At 46.2% G+C, this 20273-nt stretch overlaps 1 protein-coding gene across 2 annotated transcripts in view; it reads left to right on the top strand.

The window, feature by feature from the left end:
• Positions 1 to 322: 322 nt before the first annotated feature.
• ROR1 (receptor tyrosine kinase like orphan receptor 1) overlaps positions 323 to 20273 on the top strand; it is a 346156-nt gene continuing 326205 nt past the window's right edge. Inside the window, exon 1 of one of the 2 annotated variants that reach the window (XM_081143788.1) lies at positions 323 to 806. In XM_081143788.1, the coding sequence (XP_080999914.1) occupies positions 716 to 806 (91 nt within the window). In that variant the 5' untranslated portion in view covers positions 323 to 715. Of the gene's footprint in view, positions 807 to 1602; positions 1685 to 20273 lie in introns of those variants that run through there. The other variant, XM_081143789.1, reaches the window with a different exon arrangement.

The following is a 20273-nucleotide window of genomic DNA, read 5'->3' on the forward strand; positions in this document are numbered from 1 at the left end:
AGGGTCACACAACAGTGGCAGAGCTGAGACTGACAGAATCTGTGCCTCCTAATTAAGCCATCGGTTTGCGATCCTGGACAAGTCATCCTGGGCCTCAGTTTCCCCTTCGGTCAAATTGCCTCCAGGGCCGCAGGGCTAAGGTACGAGGCACGATGGGGGAGGGGAGGTGGGCGTGCGGGACGCGCGGGAGCGACAACTTTCTGGGAAGTGGCAGGGTGCGCGTGTGGAGAGGCGGCAGCAGAGGGCGCTGGGTCGCCGGCCTAGGCCCGCGCCTGCCATTGGTCCGGGCTCCGGCTGGAGAGTTGGTGGAAAGTGACAAGTTGCGGGAGGCTGAGAGCAAGAGAGGGAGCGCGAGGAGCAGGAGGAGCCGCAGCAGCCGCCGCGGAGGGAACCCGGGACCACAGTCCGCGGGCGCAGCGCTGGCTCTTCTGCATCCCGGCTGGGGGCACTCGCCCTCGGCTCGTGAGATCCGGACAGCCCGGGACTGACCGGCCGGCCGAGGCGAGGCTGCAGCCGGAGGGCTGGGCAGGGACCGCGCTTACGGGGTCCCGAAGCTGCCGGGCGGAGGCGAGGGAGCAGGTTAGAGGGACAAAGAACTTTGCCGACGCCCCCAACATCCTGCGGGGAGAGCAGCCGGGACGAAGTGGCTGGGACCCCGGGCAGAGCCCGTGGATGTTCTGCGCGCGGCCTGGGAGCCGCCGCCGCCAGAGGAGGAATGCACCGGCCGCGCCGCCTCGGGGCGCGCCCGCCGCTCCCGGCGCTGCTGGCCGCGCTGCTGCTGGCGGCGCGCGGGGCCGCTGCCCAAGGTAAGAGGCGCGTCCGCCGCTCCCGCGCCCACCCGGCCCTCGCGCACCCTCCCGCCGGCGAGCGCGGCGCTGGGCGCGCAGGAAGAGCCGCGCGCGCGCGTCGGGAGCGGCCGTGACCCCTGGCGGGTCTCGCGAACGCGACTCCGGGCGCCGGGGAGGCCGGCGACGATTTGCCCCGAAGCCCCGCTGCGGGCGGGGGGCGCGCCCGGGCGCTCCTTCCTGGGCGCCCAGCAGCAGTTGTCAGCGCTGACAGCGTGGAGGGGTTGGGGTTCATGGGGCCGCGGGGCGCTTCCGTGCTCTCGGTCGCCCCATCTCCAGCGGGACCCTTCTCGGTGCTCAGGCCAGTCCGCCCTCCTAAATAGCAGCCGTCCCGGAAGGCGCGGTCCAGGAGGCACTTTGTATTTTCGGTGGTTCCTGCGAGAGCCCAGGCTGTCCGCAGACCCACCCAAACAAAAGCTCAGTCCTCCCGGGACTCGGGCGGCCTCGCCTCTCCACCGCCCCGGCTCTTCAGCCTTCGGGAGGGTCACGAGGGAGGCCACAAAGTGTGCGCTGCCGTTGCCGCCTCCACTTTGTGCAAAACGTGCTGTCAGAGGCGGCCTGCGGCCCGAGTGCTGTGAGTGTGCACGTGTGTGTGTGTGTGTGTGTGTGTGTGTGTGTGTGTGTGTGTGTTGCAAACAAGGGAGGAAAAGCCGTCCACTGCATACTTGATTTTGGTAATCTCCAAAGACAATTGCAACAGTTAGAGAAAGACTCCCCCGAAAGCCGGAGCGTCTCAGTTCGCTGCGGGAAGCTTGGATCCGTGCTGCGCCCGAGCCGGTACACAATGAGGGGGAAGCGCCCGGCTGCGCCCGCGGAGACAGCCGATGCATTCTTTGGAGGTTGGAGGGGGAAAGTTGATTAAAGTCTCCAGGGTCTTGGGCTTCACTTTTAACATGCATCCCTTGAGGGGGTGCGGGAGCCCCTTGATTCTTTCCTCCCCCACTCCCAGCCCAAACCCGTGCGGATAAGTAGCCTCTGCTCTTTTATCATGCATCTTTCATTTTAGTTAGGCTGTGTTTAGGGAGAGAAAAGGCTCTGGGCTATTTTGCAGTTGAGGGGAAAAGATCTATTCACTACATAGACCGTAATTTCAGAATTCATTTTTACTAATACCTAGCTAATAATCTTCATGGTAGAAAACACACCCTGGAAGGAAGTTGTGTGTGTGTGTGTGTGTGTATATTGATTTCTTAGAGATGTTTTGGGGGAAGTGGAACCACATTTTCTGAGGATGATTCTGAAACTGACCCTATCGGAGAGGTTGTGCTAATCTGGAGGCTCCAGGGGTAAATAGAGCTTCTAATTGTGATTAAGATGTACATCAGCTGGGAGTGCACCTTTGCGGTGAAAATCCCAATGAAATGTAAACAGTTTGGTCACATGGATGTTTGCTTCCATGATGCCTAACATCTGGCCCCAGGCCACAACACCTGGGTGAAAAGTGAAAAATGGCCATGCTGCTAAACAGTGTAAACATCCTGCTGATGTCAGGTTGCCCAGCAAATGGAGGTGGAGATGACCAGGTGATTCTCACTAAAGTAGGGATCCTAGTTTGGGGCCTTGATTAATCCTGTTATATCCTCTGACTCCTTTCTACATAACCTTTCAACAGTGGTTGCTTTTAGATCATGGGCGGTGGGGGGGTGGGGAGCACACCTTTCTGTGGTCATCTACTTTAAATAAAGGTCCATGCAGTGATTTTGCTGAGGGTATGACAATTTTGATATCAGCATTCACCAAAATTCTATCTTGTTTAACTGTCTATAGATTTTTAAAATTTTTAAAAAGAGTATTGCCTATTCCAAACTCTTCAATAATGAGCTCAAATCTGTTATTATTGTCTCATTTGTTGTCTTAGAAATCCCTTTCTGTTTCTGTGCATATTTGACCTTTTCACTGGGGACAGAGCTTCTAGTGGAACTCAGATTTACTTTCTTGTCTGATCCAAGATTCCTAAGGTAACTCAGACACTGGCTCAGGAAATCAGCATAAAGGGGAGATATGTTTCGTTTATTTATTTATTTAAAAAGCTCAGCATTTCTTCTGTGACTTTGTTATCATGTTAGCCAGGAGGAGAAAAACCTTTAAATTTATTTTTTCTGGTATGTGCATTGTTGATTTCCTCATCCACCACCTATCTACGCAGAGCTAAACCTCTCTAGGAAGCTGAAGCCTTTATAACTGCACCCAGAACCCAGAGTCTGTGGAACCTGCCTGGGCCTTTCTCAGAATCCCATAGATTCTGTGGTTTGGCTACTTGAGAGGGAGGTGGCCTGCTACTGTGTTTGCTGTCATTTTGTAAACTTTCCAATGCCATTTTAATAGGTGTCTGACCTGTCTACCTTTAGAATAGGTCTCTTGAGGGTAATAACACTGAAGGCCAAGTCAGCCACCCCAACTTTATTGGAGAGTCCTGGAAACACTCCCTAGACAGAGCCACACAGAGGCCCAATAGACAAAGGGTGTGGTCAAACCCAGCCTGGCAGTGTGTGGAAAATATCTGATTTCCAATATTGCTTCAGCATACTTGGTAGGCTGTTTGCTACCCTGATGCCTTGGATTATCTTTCTGATATTTAGTTAGAAGTCCTTTTAAAAACTCAACTTTAGTCTATATTTTCCTCTCCATCTCCTGTGCGGTGAGCATAGGCCTCAAATTAGACTTGAAAGTTAGAAAGTTAGTAAATGGTGTGTCACTTGCATCCATTAGTATCCAATTTGGCTGTGGTCTGATGGTGACCACATACCCCATTTTAAATATTTTTGAAAATTTTACACAGCATCCTATGGAGAATGCAATGCTCTGTAGACTATGTATATTGATGTAAATATATATCCACATATAAATGGCATATGTGTATACACATAGATAGTATGTGGTCCATAGATTTTTGTTGAACAAATGGAGAATAACTTTTTTGGTCATACGTAAAATGCAACACAGTGTATTTTCAAGGGTTTTACCTTTTCTTGCTGCATTTTCTAGAATGAAGGGAATGCAGTAGAACTTAATAGTAGAGCTTTATGGTTATGAGCACAATCATTGGCGTGTAAGACCTGCGTTTGAATCTTTTCTCTGCCACATACTGGGTATGTGAATTAGTTTTTCTGAGCTTTACTAGTGTATTACGAGTTTTAAGTGAAACCATATATGTCAGTACCGGAGAAGAGCACCCAGCCTAGAGGGTCTTAACTTGGGGTACTGGAAATTGAGGATGTGTGGACCCCTAGAAATGATACACAGAATTTTATGTGCATTTTTGTAGTTTTATGTTTTGGCTATAATTTGATTTTTTGAGAAAATTAGCATCCCCCAAAGATAGGAACCATTGGTTTGGAGTGTTTGATGCCTGGAGCAATGAGTTGCCTTTCTGGGTGGGTAACAAGGGGTTTAGGGTTGGTGATGTGTCCTGGACCTTAGCCCAGATCTGCATAACCATGGAACCTCTACCTCTCCTCACTTTCCAGTTTCCCTCTCGCCAGGCTGGTTGTTATTAGGCCTGGGAGAAGCTGAAGAATGATGCCAAGTCCTTTGACCTCAACTAAGAATGTAATTCCCTAAACACAAGCATTCTGAGATGCTTCTGCTACTACAATTTATTTAACAAACACTTGTGTTTGGGCAAGTTACCATTCTAAGCATTTTGCAAGTATTAACTCACTGAATCCTCACAATAACCGTACTAAGAAGAAGGCATAAATAGCTCATTTACATTTAGGCACAGAGAGGTTAAGTTACTTTTTTAAGGTCACATGACTAGGAAATGGCTTTGTTGAGCTTACAGACCCTGAGAGGTCATGGCTTTTATTAACTTCTTAGAATTTACACTATCTTTATGAATGGGCCAAAGGTGCCCTTTCCCCAGGTTTTCTAAAAGTAGCAAAGGGGCGTTTTCTTAGCCATATCTAGGGGTTATAAGAGATGGTTGGAGACAGCCCATTTCAATTTTTCTTTCCTGTGCTGGGGTTCCCCAAGCCAGTGTTGCTGTAACTCATAAATGGGCCTGAAGGGCCTCCAATGGTCTGCGCTCTGATCAGGAGGAATTACACTGTTGTAATGAATTGCAATTTTGATGAGGTTTGAGGAGTGTGTCTGGCGATTCCTTCCAACCAGCGATGAGATATAGTTTGATGAAGTGCCTTTGTATTTGCATCTTGGTTGTGGACTGAGTTGGGGTGATTTATTAGAGTGCTCGCTGGTGGGAGAGCTGGCTTGCCAGCTCCACAGCCCCGATGTGGACCAGACCCTGGCAAATCCAGCCCCAGCTGGGAAACGCTGAAGTCTCCGAGGCCTCCTTCTCAAACAGAAGGGCCTCAGCTTGGCCTTACCTATTCCCCGAGGGGTGACAGGAGAGACTGTTCTGCAGACACACGAAGAGAAAGAAATAGTCTTCTAGGAGTCTGAGAAAGTTCTCTGGAGCTGAGGGGGAGGGGACGGCGGGAGTGGTGGGGGGAACTCTTCGAAATCCTTAACTAAATGCAGCTGCTTGTTACATGGAGCCTGACTTGCATGCCAGGAATATCTAAAAAGCTAACGAATACAAAATACAAATAAACAGCAGTAAAAAGGCTCTCTCTTTGTTGCAGTAAGCTCGGTTGGGGTTTTCAGTTTGTTTAGGAATGGGATAATTGTGGCGTCCACTTTATTTTGGTAAGGCAGTGAAACGTGGATTGATGTTATTGTCATTGGGATGCTACCACCACCTGAACTTTTTCCTTCACACCTCCCCCCTCCGAAAGCCCAGGACATCCACAGGGCCCAAGTCTCAGACTGTTGCCCCTGAGTGAATTACACTGGAAGAGGGCAGATAATTTAATGGGATAATCTTGGCAGGGCCAGCAAATTTCACACCCCATCTCTCACTAATAGAAAGACAGTAGAAGGCTACAACATCCTCAGATGAAAATAAAAGGCTCTGCTTAACAGTAACTGTCTGTCCATAAATAAGGTTCTGTAGAGTTTTGATCCCAAAGCTGTTATTAAATACTGATAAGCCAAGCCTCGTAATGTTTGGCCTCCTTACATTTCCTCCCCCCACCCTTCTCTCCATAGAATCATAGATTTAAAAATTTTTTTTTTAAAGAGGGGAAAGGGACCTAAAAGAGCAACCAGTTCAAGCTGTTTATTTTCTCAAATATTTCTAAACAGAAAGGACTTTCTTTTATAGCCATTTAAAGAGGCAGTATGGAGTAACAGAAATGGAATGGGATTTGAATCTGATAGATGAAGGTTTGAATTGGGGGTTTTGCTGCTTACCGGCTGTGTGACCTTGGGCAAAGTTCTTTGACCTTCTGAGCCTTAGTTTCCTCCTCTGCAAAATGGGGGTAACAGTGAAATCTGACTCACAGAGTTTTGTGATAATTAAAGGAGATACTGGACATAAGACACTTAACAGCATCATGGACCTTGTGAATATAATGTGTGTTAGCCACTATCATTATCAGGGGCTTGCTGGAAAAATTAGAAAATTTGGCTCCAAAACAATGATTGTTATGCTGTGAGATATGAACCAAGACTCAGAGAAGCAGTGATTTTTACAATATTTTTAGACTCCTGAGAGTTTTGTTTTGCAGGGAGCAGCATATAGACACTCTAGATCTGAACAGTACCCAGGCCGGTGCTGGGGACCTGGATGGGAAGAGATTCCACAGTGCAGTTTTACAAAGTCCTAAAACAAAGGCTTTTTCAGAACAGCGAGCTCTTTGGGGAAGAGCAACCTCTCCCTGGTGCTTGGTGTAATTCCAGAATCCTGCAATGGGGAATGTTACATTTCAGGGACCTCCACTTGTAATCTGACCGTTTTTAGCTCCAATATCCAAATAATCTTGCTGAGCACAACTTGAAAGAGAAGGATAATGGCTGGAGGAAGGAATCCTGAGGTGCTCTGTTAGCCATTTAAAATTTCTAACAAAAAAAAGTTCATGTTACCCAAAGAGAGAAGAGTAATGAAGTGTGTGGGAAGGGACAGGGGAGATAAAAAGGACTTCTAAAAACCATGGCAGGGTTTGTGTTTTTTATTTTTGTTTTTCAACAGTAAAGCTTGTCATTCAATGCATTTCAGCTAACATTTATTATATATTTATTATGTGCAAGATATAGTGTTAGTGCCCAGAAACAAAACATTGTCCCTGCCCTCAAGGGGAGATGGAGTGTGGGGGCGGGGGGAAGTCTTCCTTTTTAAAGAACCTACTATGTGCCAGGCATAGTTCTTTCTAGATGCTAGACTTATGTTTCCCAGCAGCCCTTTGAAGTTGGACTTCTAATCTCACTTTACAGGTAAGGAAATCGAGGCTCAGGGAGGTCAGTATCTTGGCCAACCTCACACAACTGTTCAGATAGGATTTGGCATTTGAACCTGTACATTTGAACATAGGTATTTTGACTCACAAGCGTATGCTGTTTTCACTGTCTTCAAAGTGTAGTTGGGGAGACAGAATGAACAGACGTGGCCCTCCATGTGGACCTCTCACAAGTGAGCTATAAAAAAGGGTTTTGAAAAAAGTGCTAAGGGAACAGAGAGACAGGAATTCTCATTTGGGGAATTGGAGGGTCAGAGGGAGAACATTAGTGTCTTTCATAGACTTAGTGTGAGGATGCTGTGAGATAACGTGTAGAAAAATGCTCAGTACTGTTCAAACACATAGTGGGTGTTAGCGAGTGTTGTGCTGTAGTTATCTACCCGAGAGAGGCCTGGTCAGGATTTACCTGCCTCAAAAGCCGTGTGCTTGTCATTGCTGTGCTCCTTTTCACCAGGCCAGTGGTTGTTGGAAGAGTAAGTGTCTGTGCTGTCCTCAAGTGGAAGGGAAGACACCAAGCTAGTTTCTCTGGTATCTTCCCCACCTGCCCTAATCCAGATTTTTGGACTCAGCTCTGCTTTGGGTGGGGAAAGGTATTTGCACATGTGTGAATTTGGAGAGAATCACAATGCCCAATCACAAACTATAACACTCCTGGAACTCTGGCCAGAATCTACCACGTTCCCCATTCATTCACTGATCATACATTTTCTCTGCACTTATTGTGAGCCAGTATTTTGCTATGGCAGAGATTGCTAGCTAATCACCAAATCTGTTTCCATCTCTTCTTGGGCATGTGGCTAGACTCCATTTCCCAGCTCCCTTGAAGTTAAGTGAGGTTATGTGACTAGATATTAGCCAATAGCAGGAGATTGGAAGCAATGACTGTCACTTGTAGGCTTAACCCATAAAATACTTCCTAGACAGGATTGAGATATATATTTTTTCTTGGGTCAGGACCAGCATTTTTAGATAGACTATAACAGGAATAAGAAATACCAGTCTGCACTACATTATGAAGGTGAATATTGTTTTGGGAAACTTTAGTCTCAGTTCTGTATATGCTGATTTGGGTTATTTTTGGGTTCTCACGATCCAAAGTTTGAAAGACACAGGTCTAGTGGAAGCAGACAAGTCAACAGCTCTGTACAATTGATTGTGTAGTTATGGCAGAGGTAGTTAAGCGCCCATGCTATGGAGACTCAGTTAAGGAAGTGCCTGGGAAGCGGAGATGGCATAAGGGCTCATTTTCCCAGCCAGTTGCTATCGGCTACCTGTGGATCAGTATTGAGAAGGATTCTGAGGTTCTTCCAGGATCTCTGGGAAGGAATGCTGTGGTCTGATAGCAGCATCTATCCTGGGCTTGGGGAGGAGTAGAGGCCCAGACTGGTTTGCATCTGTCCACTTTACATGAGTCCAGTGAATTAACCCCTTTCCCAAGTTGATGGCACACCTACAGTGTCTCTAGCATTGTGCTAAGCACCCTTGGGTATCTAGAACTATATCTAGCTCTTGGGGAATTTACCTTTTAGGAGCAATAAAATAGGCGGTTGGAAAATAATTATACAGCCAGTGAGTGCAGAGTTAGCAATTATAGATGCAGAATCCTGAGAAGGGAGAGGTCTTTTGGAGGAAGAGGGATATGATGCAAGCCTTGAAGGATGGGAAGGAGCTGAGATAGGAAAGGAGCTAAACATTCTGCAGCTGTCCTGGTGTCCATGGACTTGCCCAAGGTCTCCTGTGTTCTTAACTGGGCCATCATCTCGGAATGAAGCTGGCCTTCAGGGGATGGGAGAGTAATGAAGAAGAAAGAGGGCTTTGAGGGGTGCCAGTTACTGTTTTTGCATATGAAGGGGGTGGGGGAGGGGAAGAGGAGGCAGAGTTTTCCTGGGAGTTTGATGACTTACCTTTCTCTCCTAGAGAGAGAGTGCCCCAGAGAGTTAAAAATGAAGTACATTTCAGCGCTGCTTGTCAAAAGCTTAGTGTATCTTCTTCCCTCTGCTGCAGTGGTTTTGTTCTGTAGTGCAGGCTACTGAATTCCAGTCCACCTTTGCCTGCTTGATGAAAATTATATAGTGTAGTAATGATTAACACATCAAGCATCTTGAGTACCAAGAACCATTCTAAGTTCTTTAAGTATTTTAACTCCCATAGACTTCAGGGCAGCCCTGTGAGGTAGGCACTAATATTACCCCCATTTTATAGATAAGGAAACGGGCACAGAGAAGGTAAGTAACCTGTTCAAGATCACACAGTGGGAGAACCAGGATTTGAAACTGGTTATCCTGAGTCCAGGGCTTTGTCCTTGGTCGTTATGCCATGCTGCATCTCAGGTTTTTAAAAAAACTATCTGATAATTCAAATTCTCTGTAAGATCCCAGCCACTGGCTGAATCAAATGATTATACTTAATTCCTCCATTTGTTAGGGCTTTGCAGCCAACAGAGTTGTTTCATGTATAACATTATCATTAATTTTCCAAAGAATCCAATGAAATAGGATTTCTTTCTTTCTCTTTCTGCCTATTAGTATTGTGCCTGTAAGGTTGGCAGCTCATCTAAGTCTCTGTAGCTGGTGAAGCCTGTCAGAAACCCAGCCTCTGATTTCAGGCCCATAGTGCTTTCCGCTCGAGAAGATCACCTGTGTTTGGAAGTCAGGACTCTAAGATACTGACCTATGTATATTTTCTTTTTTCTTTTTCTTTTTTTTTTTTTTAACATATCTTTATTGATTTCAGAGAGAGGAAGGGAAAGGGGGAGAGAGATAGAAACATCAATGATGAGAGAGTCATTGACTGGCTGCCTCCTGCGTACCCCCGACTGGGGATCAAGCCCGCAACCCCAGCATGTGCCCTGACGGGGAATCAAACCTCGATCTCCTGGATCCTAGGTCGATGCTCAACCGCTGAGCCACGCCTGGCCGGGCAACCTGTGTCTATTTTCACTGTCCTTTCACCCCCTAACGAATTTGCCTGATTCTCCTCAAACCAGCTATCGCTTTCAGAAGTAGCTGTGAGGCATTTGTAGATGGGACCTGGAACTACGACCCCTGTAACCTAAGGAAGTTTGCTTGCAAATAGAATGAGAGAAGTTGCTTAAAAACAAGTTTCCTAAGCGGTTGGTGATTCTGAGCAGTCCAGGAGCCGTTCACAGAGGGGCCTTGGCCTCAGAAGGTCTCGGTGTGGAACTGGGCTCACCGCTTGCTTCCCTGCCGGGTCAGCAGTTTACTTGGCCTCTGTGACATGCTTTCCTCACCTTCAGCAGCATAAATGGTACCTCCCTGAGAGGGCGGGGAGGACCAGGGGAAGTGCTTGTGCAATGCTCGGGGCGCATCTAGCGTGCGTGCTCAGTCACCCGGAATCCAAACGGGAGCAGCAAGAGCACACGTCCCCCTCTGAGATTTTCTCAGGACGTGATGGGGCCACGTTTCCAAACCTCAGCACCTTGTCAGCCTTTATTTTATATTACAGTCATCTCTGGGGCAGACCTTTCTAGCACCTAGAACTTTTAGGTTATAATTATATTAATATTTCTCAAGGGCCAGGGCTTTCTTCTGCTCTGTGAAGGTACATTTCGGAAGGTAAAAACAGGTCCTGCCACCTGAAATACTAGATACCCTCTGTTTGCCATGGGAAATCGATGCCGTTTCCTGATGGATTCGGGCATACATCAAAGCTACTTATTTTACTTTTTCTCCATAAGAGAGATGATATCCTCACCTCTTGGGTCTCACTCCCACATGGATCTTTCATAGTTTTTGCATAATTTTCACATTCCCTGCAGAGTATTTGTTTTTCCCCCCACCTGAACCTGCAGTTGGACGAAAGTTAGCCCTTTGTGTGGACTCTGAGAGGTGTGCCTGAAGAAGGGTTGCATAGGAACTTCCAATCCCCAAATTCCACCTATTTGAGATTAGCTGACAATAACCAGCAACACATTTTGATGATGTTTTTAATCTACTGATGAGTTGCCTTCGTTTTCTCTATGCTGCTCACAGCTCTCTGCTCACTCATGTCTGGTGTCCCTAAGCTAAGGAATCAAGTGCTTGGCCTATGGCCAGGTAATCTTCAGAGTCAGAACCTGCTGTGGGGGCCTTCGTCTTCCCCACTGAGCAAGGGAGGAGCTGAGCTGAGCACACTCAGTTTTTCACCCAATTCATCAGTAAGTCACTGTCTAGTACTGGGCCCTCAGCCCTTGCAAGGAGGAGTTAAGTTAGTAAAGGGGCAGAGAGAGTCCAGCACTTAACACTAATTGGTTTTCCTCCCAAAGATGAAAGCACTGGGTGTAGGGAGTAAGGCACTCCTCCCTTACATTGGCTGCAACTCGATTTTTTTTTTTTTAAAGGAATATTGCCAGATTTCATGGTTGTATTGCGGTTAAACTATATATATGTACACACACACACACTCTTTATATATATATATATATATGTGTATGTGTATATATATATATACACACACACACACGCAGATGAGATGGTCAAAACGTTTATAAATAACCCTCCTACATCTTTGCCTGAGGACTCAGGCTTAGAAAAAAGTTTCTTAACTAATCCAGGATGTTGGTTAAAGTGGCTTCCCTTAGACTCATAGAATCAAGTGAGTGGAGCAGTCTTGGCCTGCTTAGCATTGATGTAGAGGAGCCAAGGAAAGAGGGACCCCAGAGTCACATAGCTCCTTCACCTGCCCGAGCGACATGTCCTATGTAAACTACCAAAAAGTAACTGGTGTTTCTGTTTGGTTAAATATTTCTTTAGCAACTAAGGTGGATGCAGGATAAATATATGGCAGTACCATCTCCCTTAGAAAGTTTACTGTTTTTGCTGGGAGACAAGATTGATAGCCCCAAATAATAGGAAAGTAACTCCCTAAATCAAACCTCACTGTCCTGGCTTTGATTTAGGACCCTTTCTCAGTCTTGCAGCCTCTAGAATCTGTGTACTGTAGCACCTGCCCCACTCCCCAGCACTTCTGGCTCGTGCTCTTTTCTCTCTCCACCTCCCCTAGCTGAAATCTTGTCTTCAATCCCCAGTGCTCCCACACTCAGGAATCCACCCTTCTGTCCTTCCTTCCCCTGCACCTTCATGTTCAGCCAGTATTCTCACACCGGCCACGTAAGTCACATTCACTTATTCTGATTTAGCTCGACACCTAGATTTTTAATCTTTGTAATAATAGTCCCCATCATTTATTGAGCAACTACTGTGGGGCCACACATCTGGCAAGTATTTTAGTGGAATCCTGTTATTTTGACTCTCCAGAATTACTGTCTCCAATTCAACACCCCTCCCCTTACTTCCTTCTTCTGCCTCTTCATCAGTTGGGAAAAGAAACTGCTTTTGCCTGCACTTCAAGCTTGTTAAGGGGAGATTGTAATCATAACCCCTGCCCCCAGCCTCACTATGACGGGCTAATCATAGTTTGCCCCTGGGATTTAGGGGCAGCCCCTCTGTGGCGGGGAAGCTGGGAGATGCCCTCGGCCTCGTCTCTGCTCTGGAAAGAAGCTGCCGAGGAGAGAATGACTTTTGATCCAGAGCAGGCAGTGCTGAGAGGTCTGGCGTTGGGCCAGTCTCTCCATCTCTCTGAGAGTTCCTGCCCAGAGCCCGAAGCCTCTGCTTTAGATGAGGTTATTGTGTCCTGACCATGCACATACCTTACCATACTAATCCTCATGACAAAATGAAGTGGTATTATTATTTTTTTAACCTAAAAGGAAACAGTTTTAATGCTTCTTCTCATGAGAAAATATATGTCCATTAAAAACAAAATCAGAAATGTAAGCAAAAACCAAAATAACCCATAATCCCACCCCTCAGAGATAACCTCTGATAGTGTTGTGTATACATTTGTGTTTCTGAAAGGAGATCACACTTATTCCCAAGAGAAAACTGAGGCTCAGAGATGTTAAGTAACTTCTCCAGTGTCCTATAACCAGCCCACTTCTTTCTGAACAGGGACCAGACCATATAGTAGTTAACTACAGCCTGGCCCAACATATTTTACCCAATAGGAAATCACCAAATACGTGTTGAGTGAATGCTAAATTCAGTGTAATTCAGTTCCACAAGGAAGGTGGATACAGGAAGCTTTGTAGCTGAAAAAGGCCAGAAATATGCACCCTTTGGAGTTACCGCGAGGGTTTTCTGAAGGAGCTGGAGCTTGAGATGGAGACAGACAGTAATTTGTTTCCCTCCAGTGTGCAGTGTCCTGAGCAGTCAGAGTCAGCCTGAGGGAGCACCTGAGCACCTTCTGCTGTCAGGGCCGGGCACTGCCCCAATTTACATTAGAGTTTTTCTGAAAATGCACAAGAGCAAAGTGAAAATGTGTTCATGTGGACATAAGGCAGAAGGCCAGAGGAAGAGCTCTATGCCATCCAGAAGGACACTCACAGCTGTTGGGGCTATAAGAAATGAAGACCTAGAGAGTCTAACCTAGAGAAATAAAGTGGGGAGTGAGAGGGTCGGGCAGGGCACAACCAAAACATTATCAAGGACCTACTGACAGGACTTTCAGACAGGCCTTCCCAGTCTGTCTGTGGCCCCCTCTTCGGTCTCACCTCTACCTTTGTGCATGGTGCTTTTCCATGGGTTGGCCCCTCCCCCAGGGAACATCCTTCCCCAACCCATCAGCTGCCAGTCCTGCTCTGGCTGAAATGTCATTTCCTTGAATGGCTAGGCTAGGTTAGGTTCCCACCTACTTGCTTTCACAAATATTTATTTGTGCAGTTGTTATTTTTGTGATACCTTCTCTATCATTGGGTTGGATACTCCTTAGAGTAGGGTCTGAATCTGGATCATAGCCAATACATTGGCCTGGTGGCCAATTAAATCAACTCTGCTTTTACTAAGCTTCTAAATTTTGTTTTTGCTTCCTAGAGACTGGGATAATTCAATTTGCTTTGCTATTACTATCTGGCAATTTAAAAATGCATCTTTGAACAACTGAAAATCTCAAGCCTATCTCTTTTAAAAGATGAGGACTCCAACTCCTCAAAAAAATCAATCTCAACTCAATTAAACCTCCTGTGGGCTTTATTTGCAGGGGAGCTCTGGGCAGCTCAGAGCTGGGCTGTTTTCCCAAGATGCAAAATCTGTGATAACGCTGCGTCCTGCTGTTGTAAACTAGGGTCACTCTGCCCTTAATTGGCAACAAATTAAAATTCTCCCTTGCAGCCCTCCTCTTTCTCTTTCATGTAATCGATTTTTGAGAAAAGGTGTGGAAAGTTCTGGCACCTGTCCCTAGGGAGAGGGCATTGTGCTTGAGCCTGGGGGCAGATTTGGGCTGTGGGGGCCACTGAGAATAGGAGTGGCCAGTGATTCTCCCTTGTCCTGACTGTCCTTCTGTTCTCCAGTCCCCTTTCTTTGTTCAGGAATTTTGAAAGGTCTCATTACTAGGGAAATATCCCTTGGGGGACTCTTACTTTCTCTACTTTCTCTTAATAAATAGAGGGGAAAATTCTCTAAGTTTTGAATTTGTGAGCAATCTGAATGCAAATCTGGCCAAAAAGTCCTGTGTGAACCATCTGCTTCAGGCTGGACCAACTTTCCTCCAAGCAGGAGAGAGAAACGGGAGCTTAACAAAGCTTTGGTTGCGTATCTGGGGGGCAGAGGCAGTCCTAGGGGAGAGGAAAGGCCTGGGCTGTTTTCTTTCTTGTCCTGTTGGTGTCATTCAGGAGGGCACTTGGTCAGCATGCACACGGAGGCCTGCTGGGTACCCAGCATTGGGCTGGGCGCTGGAACAATAGGTACTTCTGCTAGGAACTTGAAGGCTGGCCTTGTGAGGAGCATGAAAAAGGTAATGGCTGTGCAGTGAGGGCTTGGGCACAGGTCCTGGAGCAGTGAAGCAAGGCTCCAGTTGGATTGGCAGAGAAGGAATCAGGAAAGGTGTCTCAGGGAGGTGTCACTGGAAAATATGTGTCTAGGAGGCCCTACAGCAATAACCTATAATGCATTTTTTATCCTATTGATAATAATGGTTGGGTTTATTTTGACGAATGAGTTTACAAAAATCTGCTGTCTGTAATGTTCGGTGCTCAACTGGTGATAGAAACCATTTCCCAGGCCCTCTCTGTAAGCCAGCCCTTCCCAGGGAAACTCAGCTGTTCCACTAGGGCCAAAGCAACTCAGGGACTCAGGGAGCCTGGGGCCGCCACCTCTAAGTGCCAGGTGGGGGTAGGATTCAGACCCACCCCAGGCCTCTGCCTCTTCAGAAAGCTGCTCTGCTCTGAGGTCTGGGGTCTCAGTTTCTGCATTTCTGCAGTGGGTTTATAACTCCTTCCCTGAAGATTACGGAAGATTACAGGAGATGAAGGATGTAAAAGTCTTATCTGAGATTGAAGGGTCAGATAGCAAGCAACAGTTTATTTCCCTCTCTTGGGGAAAGGATCCACGAGGCTTCCTTTAGTCTCTCAGCAAATATTTATGTGGCTGGCATTGTTCTAGATGCTGGGGGTGAAGCTGCCAGCAAAACAGAGACCCTGCTCGCGGAGGAGTCTGCAAATAAAGGAACAGATGCTGTACCAGGTGATAGTAAGTGCTGAGAAAGATGAAGCAGGGCGAAGGGTGAGTGACGGGGTGAGGTGGGTGCTGTTGTATAGGGAAGGCTCTATGACAGAGTAAGTGACTCTTGTTCAGAGACCTGCATGAGATGAAAGAGTGAGCATTGTGGCTGGGAGCGGGGAGTCCTCCAGGAGCAGGCCAGCGAGGACAGAAGCCTTGAAGAGGTAGTGTGCTCTTAGTTAACAGTGCACCACAGGGGCATCTCTTACCACTGGTAACATTTGTGCAGTGCTTATGTGTGCCAGGCAATAGTCAAGCATCACTTAATTCTAGAAACAACCCCACAAGGCAGGCCTATTATTATCATACCCATTTCATAGATATAGAAACTAAGGCATCCTCAGCAACAAGACAAGCATTCAGATAACTGGGGAAGAGGAAGTAGTTCTCCTTTATACAAAGTCGTATATGAGCCCTGCACAGAGGAAAGAATACATGGTTTGGGGAGAGAAAAGAATCTGAAATCAGGCCTTGGCCGGTCACTCATCTGTTATATAATCTTGGGTAAGATGCCTCGGTTTCCTGACTAGGAAAGTGGGCTAACAAAATCTCAGAGGGTTATTGCGTATTGCAAACTGCATAGCACCATGAAAATGCTACTTTACTGCTACTACTACTACTACACCAATTCTCCTTCCTCACCTCTTGAAAAGTTTGCAACTTACGTAATTTCCTTTTCTTTCCCTGAAATTTTATTTTAGGCTAATGTCTCTAAGGGTGAATTAACTACAGTACCCAGTGGAATTGACAAACATTTTTCTGAAAGATTAAAGAGCTTTGAGATAAAGTTGGTGGTAAGGCTTCTCCCACTTCTACAGAAATCACTCAAGGTCCTAGAACCCTCGGTCCACTCTCATTCATATACCAGGCTACCCCAACCTAGAAGTTTATGGCACCTTTCTCTAATTTTGCATTATGTAGATAGAAGGTGCTCAGTAATTTTTAAGTACTTGGCCCTAATAATTGTGCCCTTTTCAGTTATTCTATGCATTTGTCCCAGGATCCTGTGGGATGCATGGTTAAATCCCAAGGGGATGGTAGGGAGATGGATATTATTATTTTGGGCTACTGAATGAGAAAACTGAGGCGAAGAGACTTATCCCAAACTGAATAATTGATGACGAGTCTGGGTACCCATTCTCATTTCTGGTGATTAATACTTTGCTCCCATCACCATGGCAGTGGGTTAATAAGTTCATTTGTTTGTCACCTAATTGAACATATACTCTGTGCCAGGCACAGTGCTGCTCAGTGCTGAAATGTGAAGGTTGGTGATGATGCTTGCTCTTGGGAATGCCCGCAGAAGATGCTCAGGATATATTCTTGAATTTGAATGCTTGCTGCTGCCCTCTTGGCACATCCAGAAAATGCAGAGGGGGTGGTTGCTTTATTGCCATTTGATGACTAGAAGACGTGCACCCATCTAGCTGGCACTACATCTGGTGCCTGTGATCAGACCCGAGTCATGCAGTCTGCGTTTTGTTTTTCCCAGCACAGCAGTTGCTTCCTGTGATAAGCTCCGTCTTGGCTGTGATGCCTCCTCCCCTGGGGTTGGGATAACAGCCTCTTGGGGACTGTGATTAATTTCAGGAGAAGCGGGGCCCCCAGGGAAAGAATCCTGTCTCCCCTTGTGTGCACCTGGGATTAGGTAGAGCTGCCACTAATGCAATTAGGGAAAGGCGAGGGCCCGTACTGGGTGCAGGAAGCCCCGTGCAGGCTTTCCTCACTGTCACTGCTTCTTAAGACTGAAGGGGCCCTGAGAAATCAAGATTATTCTGAAGTCAAAAATACTGGCTTTGGGAGTCAGCTAAACCTCCAAGCCCCAGTCTCCCCATCTGTACAAATTTGGGTACCGATCCTAGCTACCTCATTACCTTTTGGTGAGGAAGAACTAAGATAATTGCATGTACTGAGTGCATACAGTAAGCATCAAAAACTGAGCTAAGATGACCATGTTTTAGGCGGGGGACCCAAGGCCCACACTGGTGCTGTTCAGAATTCACCACCCAGAATTCCTCAGTGCTGGCGTCTACAGTAGAACTCAGCTCTCCCGGCCTCCAGCACCAGGCCATGAATGAACTAACTTCTTTCTGTCACAGGTGATGGCGCACTGTGCCCTGTTGCCTGGCCTGGACACAGGCAATGAGCAGGGACTGGGATCATTCAGCAACAGAGGCCAGAGAGTCTTTTCCCAGCCAGACCATTAACTGGACCAGTGTATCTCTTGAGGCTCATTCTTAGTTTCTTCATCTGTAATGTGGGATGGCTTGACTGTCCCTTCTGGCCTTAAATTTTTTAAAAGAAGCTAACTGGAGGAAGCAGAGAGCTATAAAGGAGACGTGGAAGGAACATATCAATATTACGTAGTAAAAATAGTTAACATTTTGTAAATCCTGAGTATATGCCAGGGACTGTTCTGGGCTCCAGGACACACTGGGACCAGACCACTAGCCCTGTTTTCTAGGGACTCCTGGACTAGTGGAACTTTTGGGGTGGGGGTGGTCAGTGGGGATGGGTAGAGATATAAACCAGAGGAATTAGAGTTCATTTTGATATGTGCCTTAAGAGAAAGGGTGAGTCATGGCCCCCCAATGAGGCTGTCCTTGGGTGTTGTGAGGCTGCCTGTGTGTGCAGAACGATTAGCACTCATGGAATGATCCCTAATGGTGTACAGTGAAGGGAAGCCAGAGTCCTGTGTGCTGAGGAAGGGGAGCTTGTGGTTGAAAGGGCAGGTTCAGGAAGGTTCCAGTGGGAGGGTTGGCAGCCAGGCCGGTGCTCCAGGGGGCTGATGGATTACATTCCTCCGGTTAGAAACCATCAGAAACCCCACTGAGAGGACTCTTGTGGCTTTGGAGCTTTGCTGGTGTTTCCTCTTGCAAGGGAAAAAATTAGTTTTGCCTTTAAGTGTTACCTTTCTGTCCTCTTGGTTTCCTAAGTGTGGCAAGATCCAAACCCAAAGTATTTGTGCTAAACTTGTTAATTTTAACAAAGTGGTAGAATAGAATAGGAATGGGAAACAGCCGAAATGCTGCCAATTTTTCTTCCCTTTGTGGTTATATTTTCTGACCTTTTAAAGAAAGTTCCACTGAAAACCTGGCAAACTTGTGACTCCAGATGGTGGATATGACACTTGGTCAGGAACATATTGTGGACCTACTATGTACTTGGGCCTGAGCTAAGTAATGATGTGGAGCATGCTTCCTCGAACTCTTAAGATTGTTAAAATACATTTCAAAGCCACAGAAGCCTTTGGGAGTGATCTGAAGGGTGGGCAGCTGAGGGAGGCTTTGAAGCCATACTGTTTGAGCACTTAGACTGCTAAGTGCAACTCTTCAAACACTTCGCATGCCTTAAATGGTCTCGTGAAAAGGACATTCAGGATCAGAAGCTCTCCTGTTGATCCTGGGATAAAACCCCCTTATCTCATCCTTAAATATTGATTTAGAATAATAGCTTATTTTGAACTCTCTCCCAATAAATTAATTTTTAATTTAGAAAAATACCTCTAGGGAAAGTTTTGGAGACATGGGGTGGCTGATCAAGAGGGTGTCTTCAATGAGATGAGAAAGGGGGGCAAAACATAAAGGCATTACTTTAATTGGAATACTCCCTCCCCCACATACTTTAATTAGAATACTCCCCTCCCTCACATCAGATTAATCCATTGACACATTATTTTGTGTGTATTGTGTTTGCAAGACTCTGTTCTGGAAATTGAAGGGAAGACTATGATCTAGCCTCTGTGTTTGTGTGAATGTATCTATTTATATGTGTGTGTATGTATCGTCTTTGGGAAAAGAAAATGAGATTGTTTTTCAGAAACTGCCCCCCCCCCCGCCCCCCGGGAGAAAGAATAGCATAGCAGAAAGAGCTCTTGTCTAAAGTCAACAAACTTAAATTTATCTCCTAGCCTGCCTCTAACTAGCTGTGTGACCCCAGACAACATATTTGCCTTCTCTGATCCTCAAGTTCTCTTCTGCAGCAATGGGACTGGACTCAGCTCTGTGGACCGGCAGCATCAACATCACCTGGTAGCTTGTGAGAAATGCAGCCTGAGGCTCCTCTCCAGACTCAGGGGATCAGAATCTGCATTTTCACATCCCGGGTGATTTGTATGCAAATTAAAGTTGAATGAACATTTCTTTAAAGAATGATTCCTGTTCTAATAAACTAGTAATTTGTATTTTTAAAAAATATATAATATGCCCGGCTGGGCGTGGCTCAGTGGTTGAGTGTCAACCTAGGGTCCAGGCGATTGGGGTTTGATTCTCGGTTAGGGCACATGCCCGGGTTGCGGGCTGGATCAATGACTCTCTCATCATTGATGTTTCTATCTCTCTCCCTTTCCTTTCCTCTCTCTGAAATCAATAAAGATATATTTAAAAAATATATATATATATAATAAAATGCAGTTATGAAGAATTTATTCAAGACTGTTTGACCCTTCAAAAGTTTGTGCTATGAGAGAAAAAAAGATTTAAAGGCATAAGCATGCACAAATAGTTATACATTCAGTTCAAAATGCTATTTGTACATATTTCTCCTTTTTGCTATGTGTTTTCTGTCTTTTGCTATAT

Source organism: Miniopterus schreibersii (assembly GCF_964146895.1).
Source record: "Miniopterus schreibersii genome assembly, chromosome: 8".
Lineage (NCBI taxonomy): Eukaryota > Metazoa > Chordata > Mammalia > Chiroptera > Miniopteridae > Miniopterus > Miniopterus schreibersii.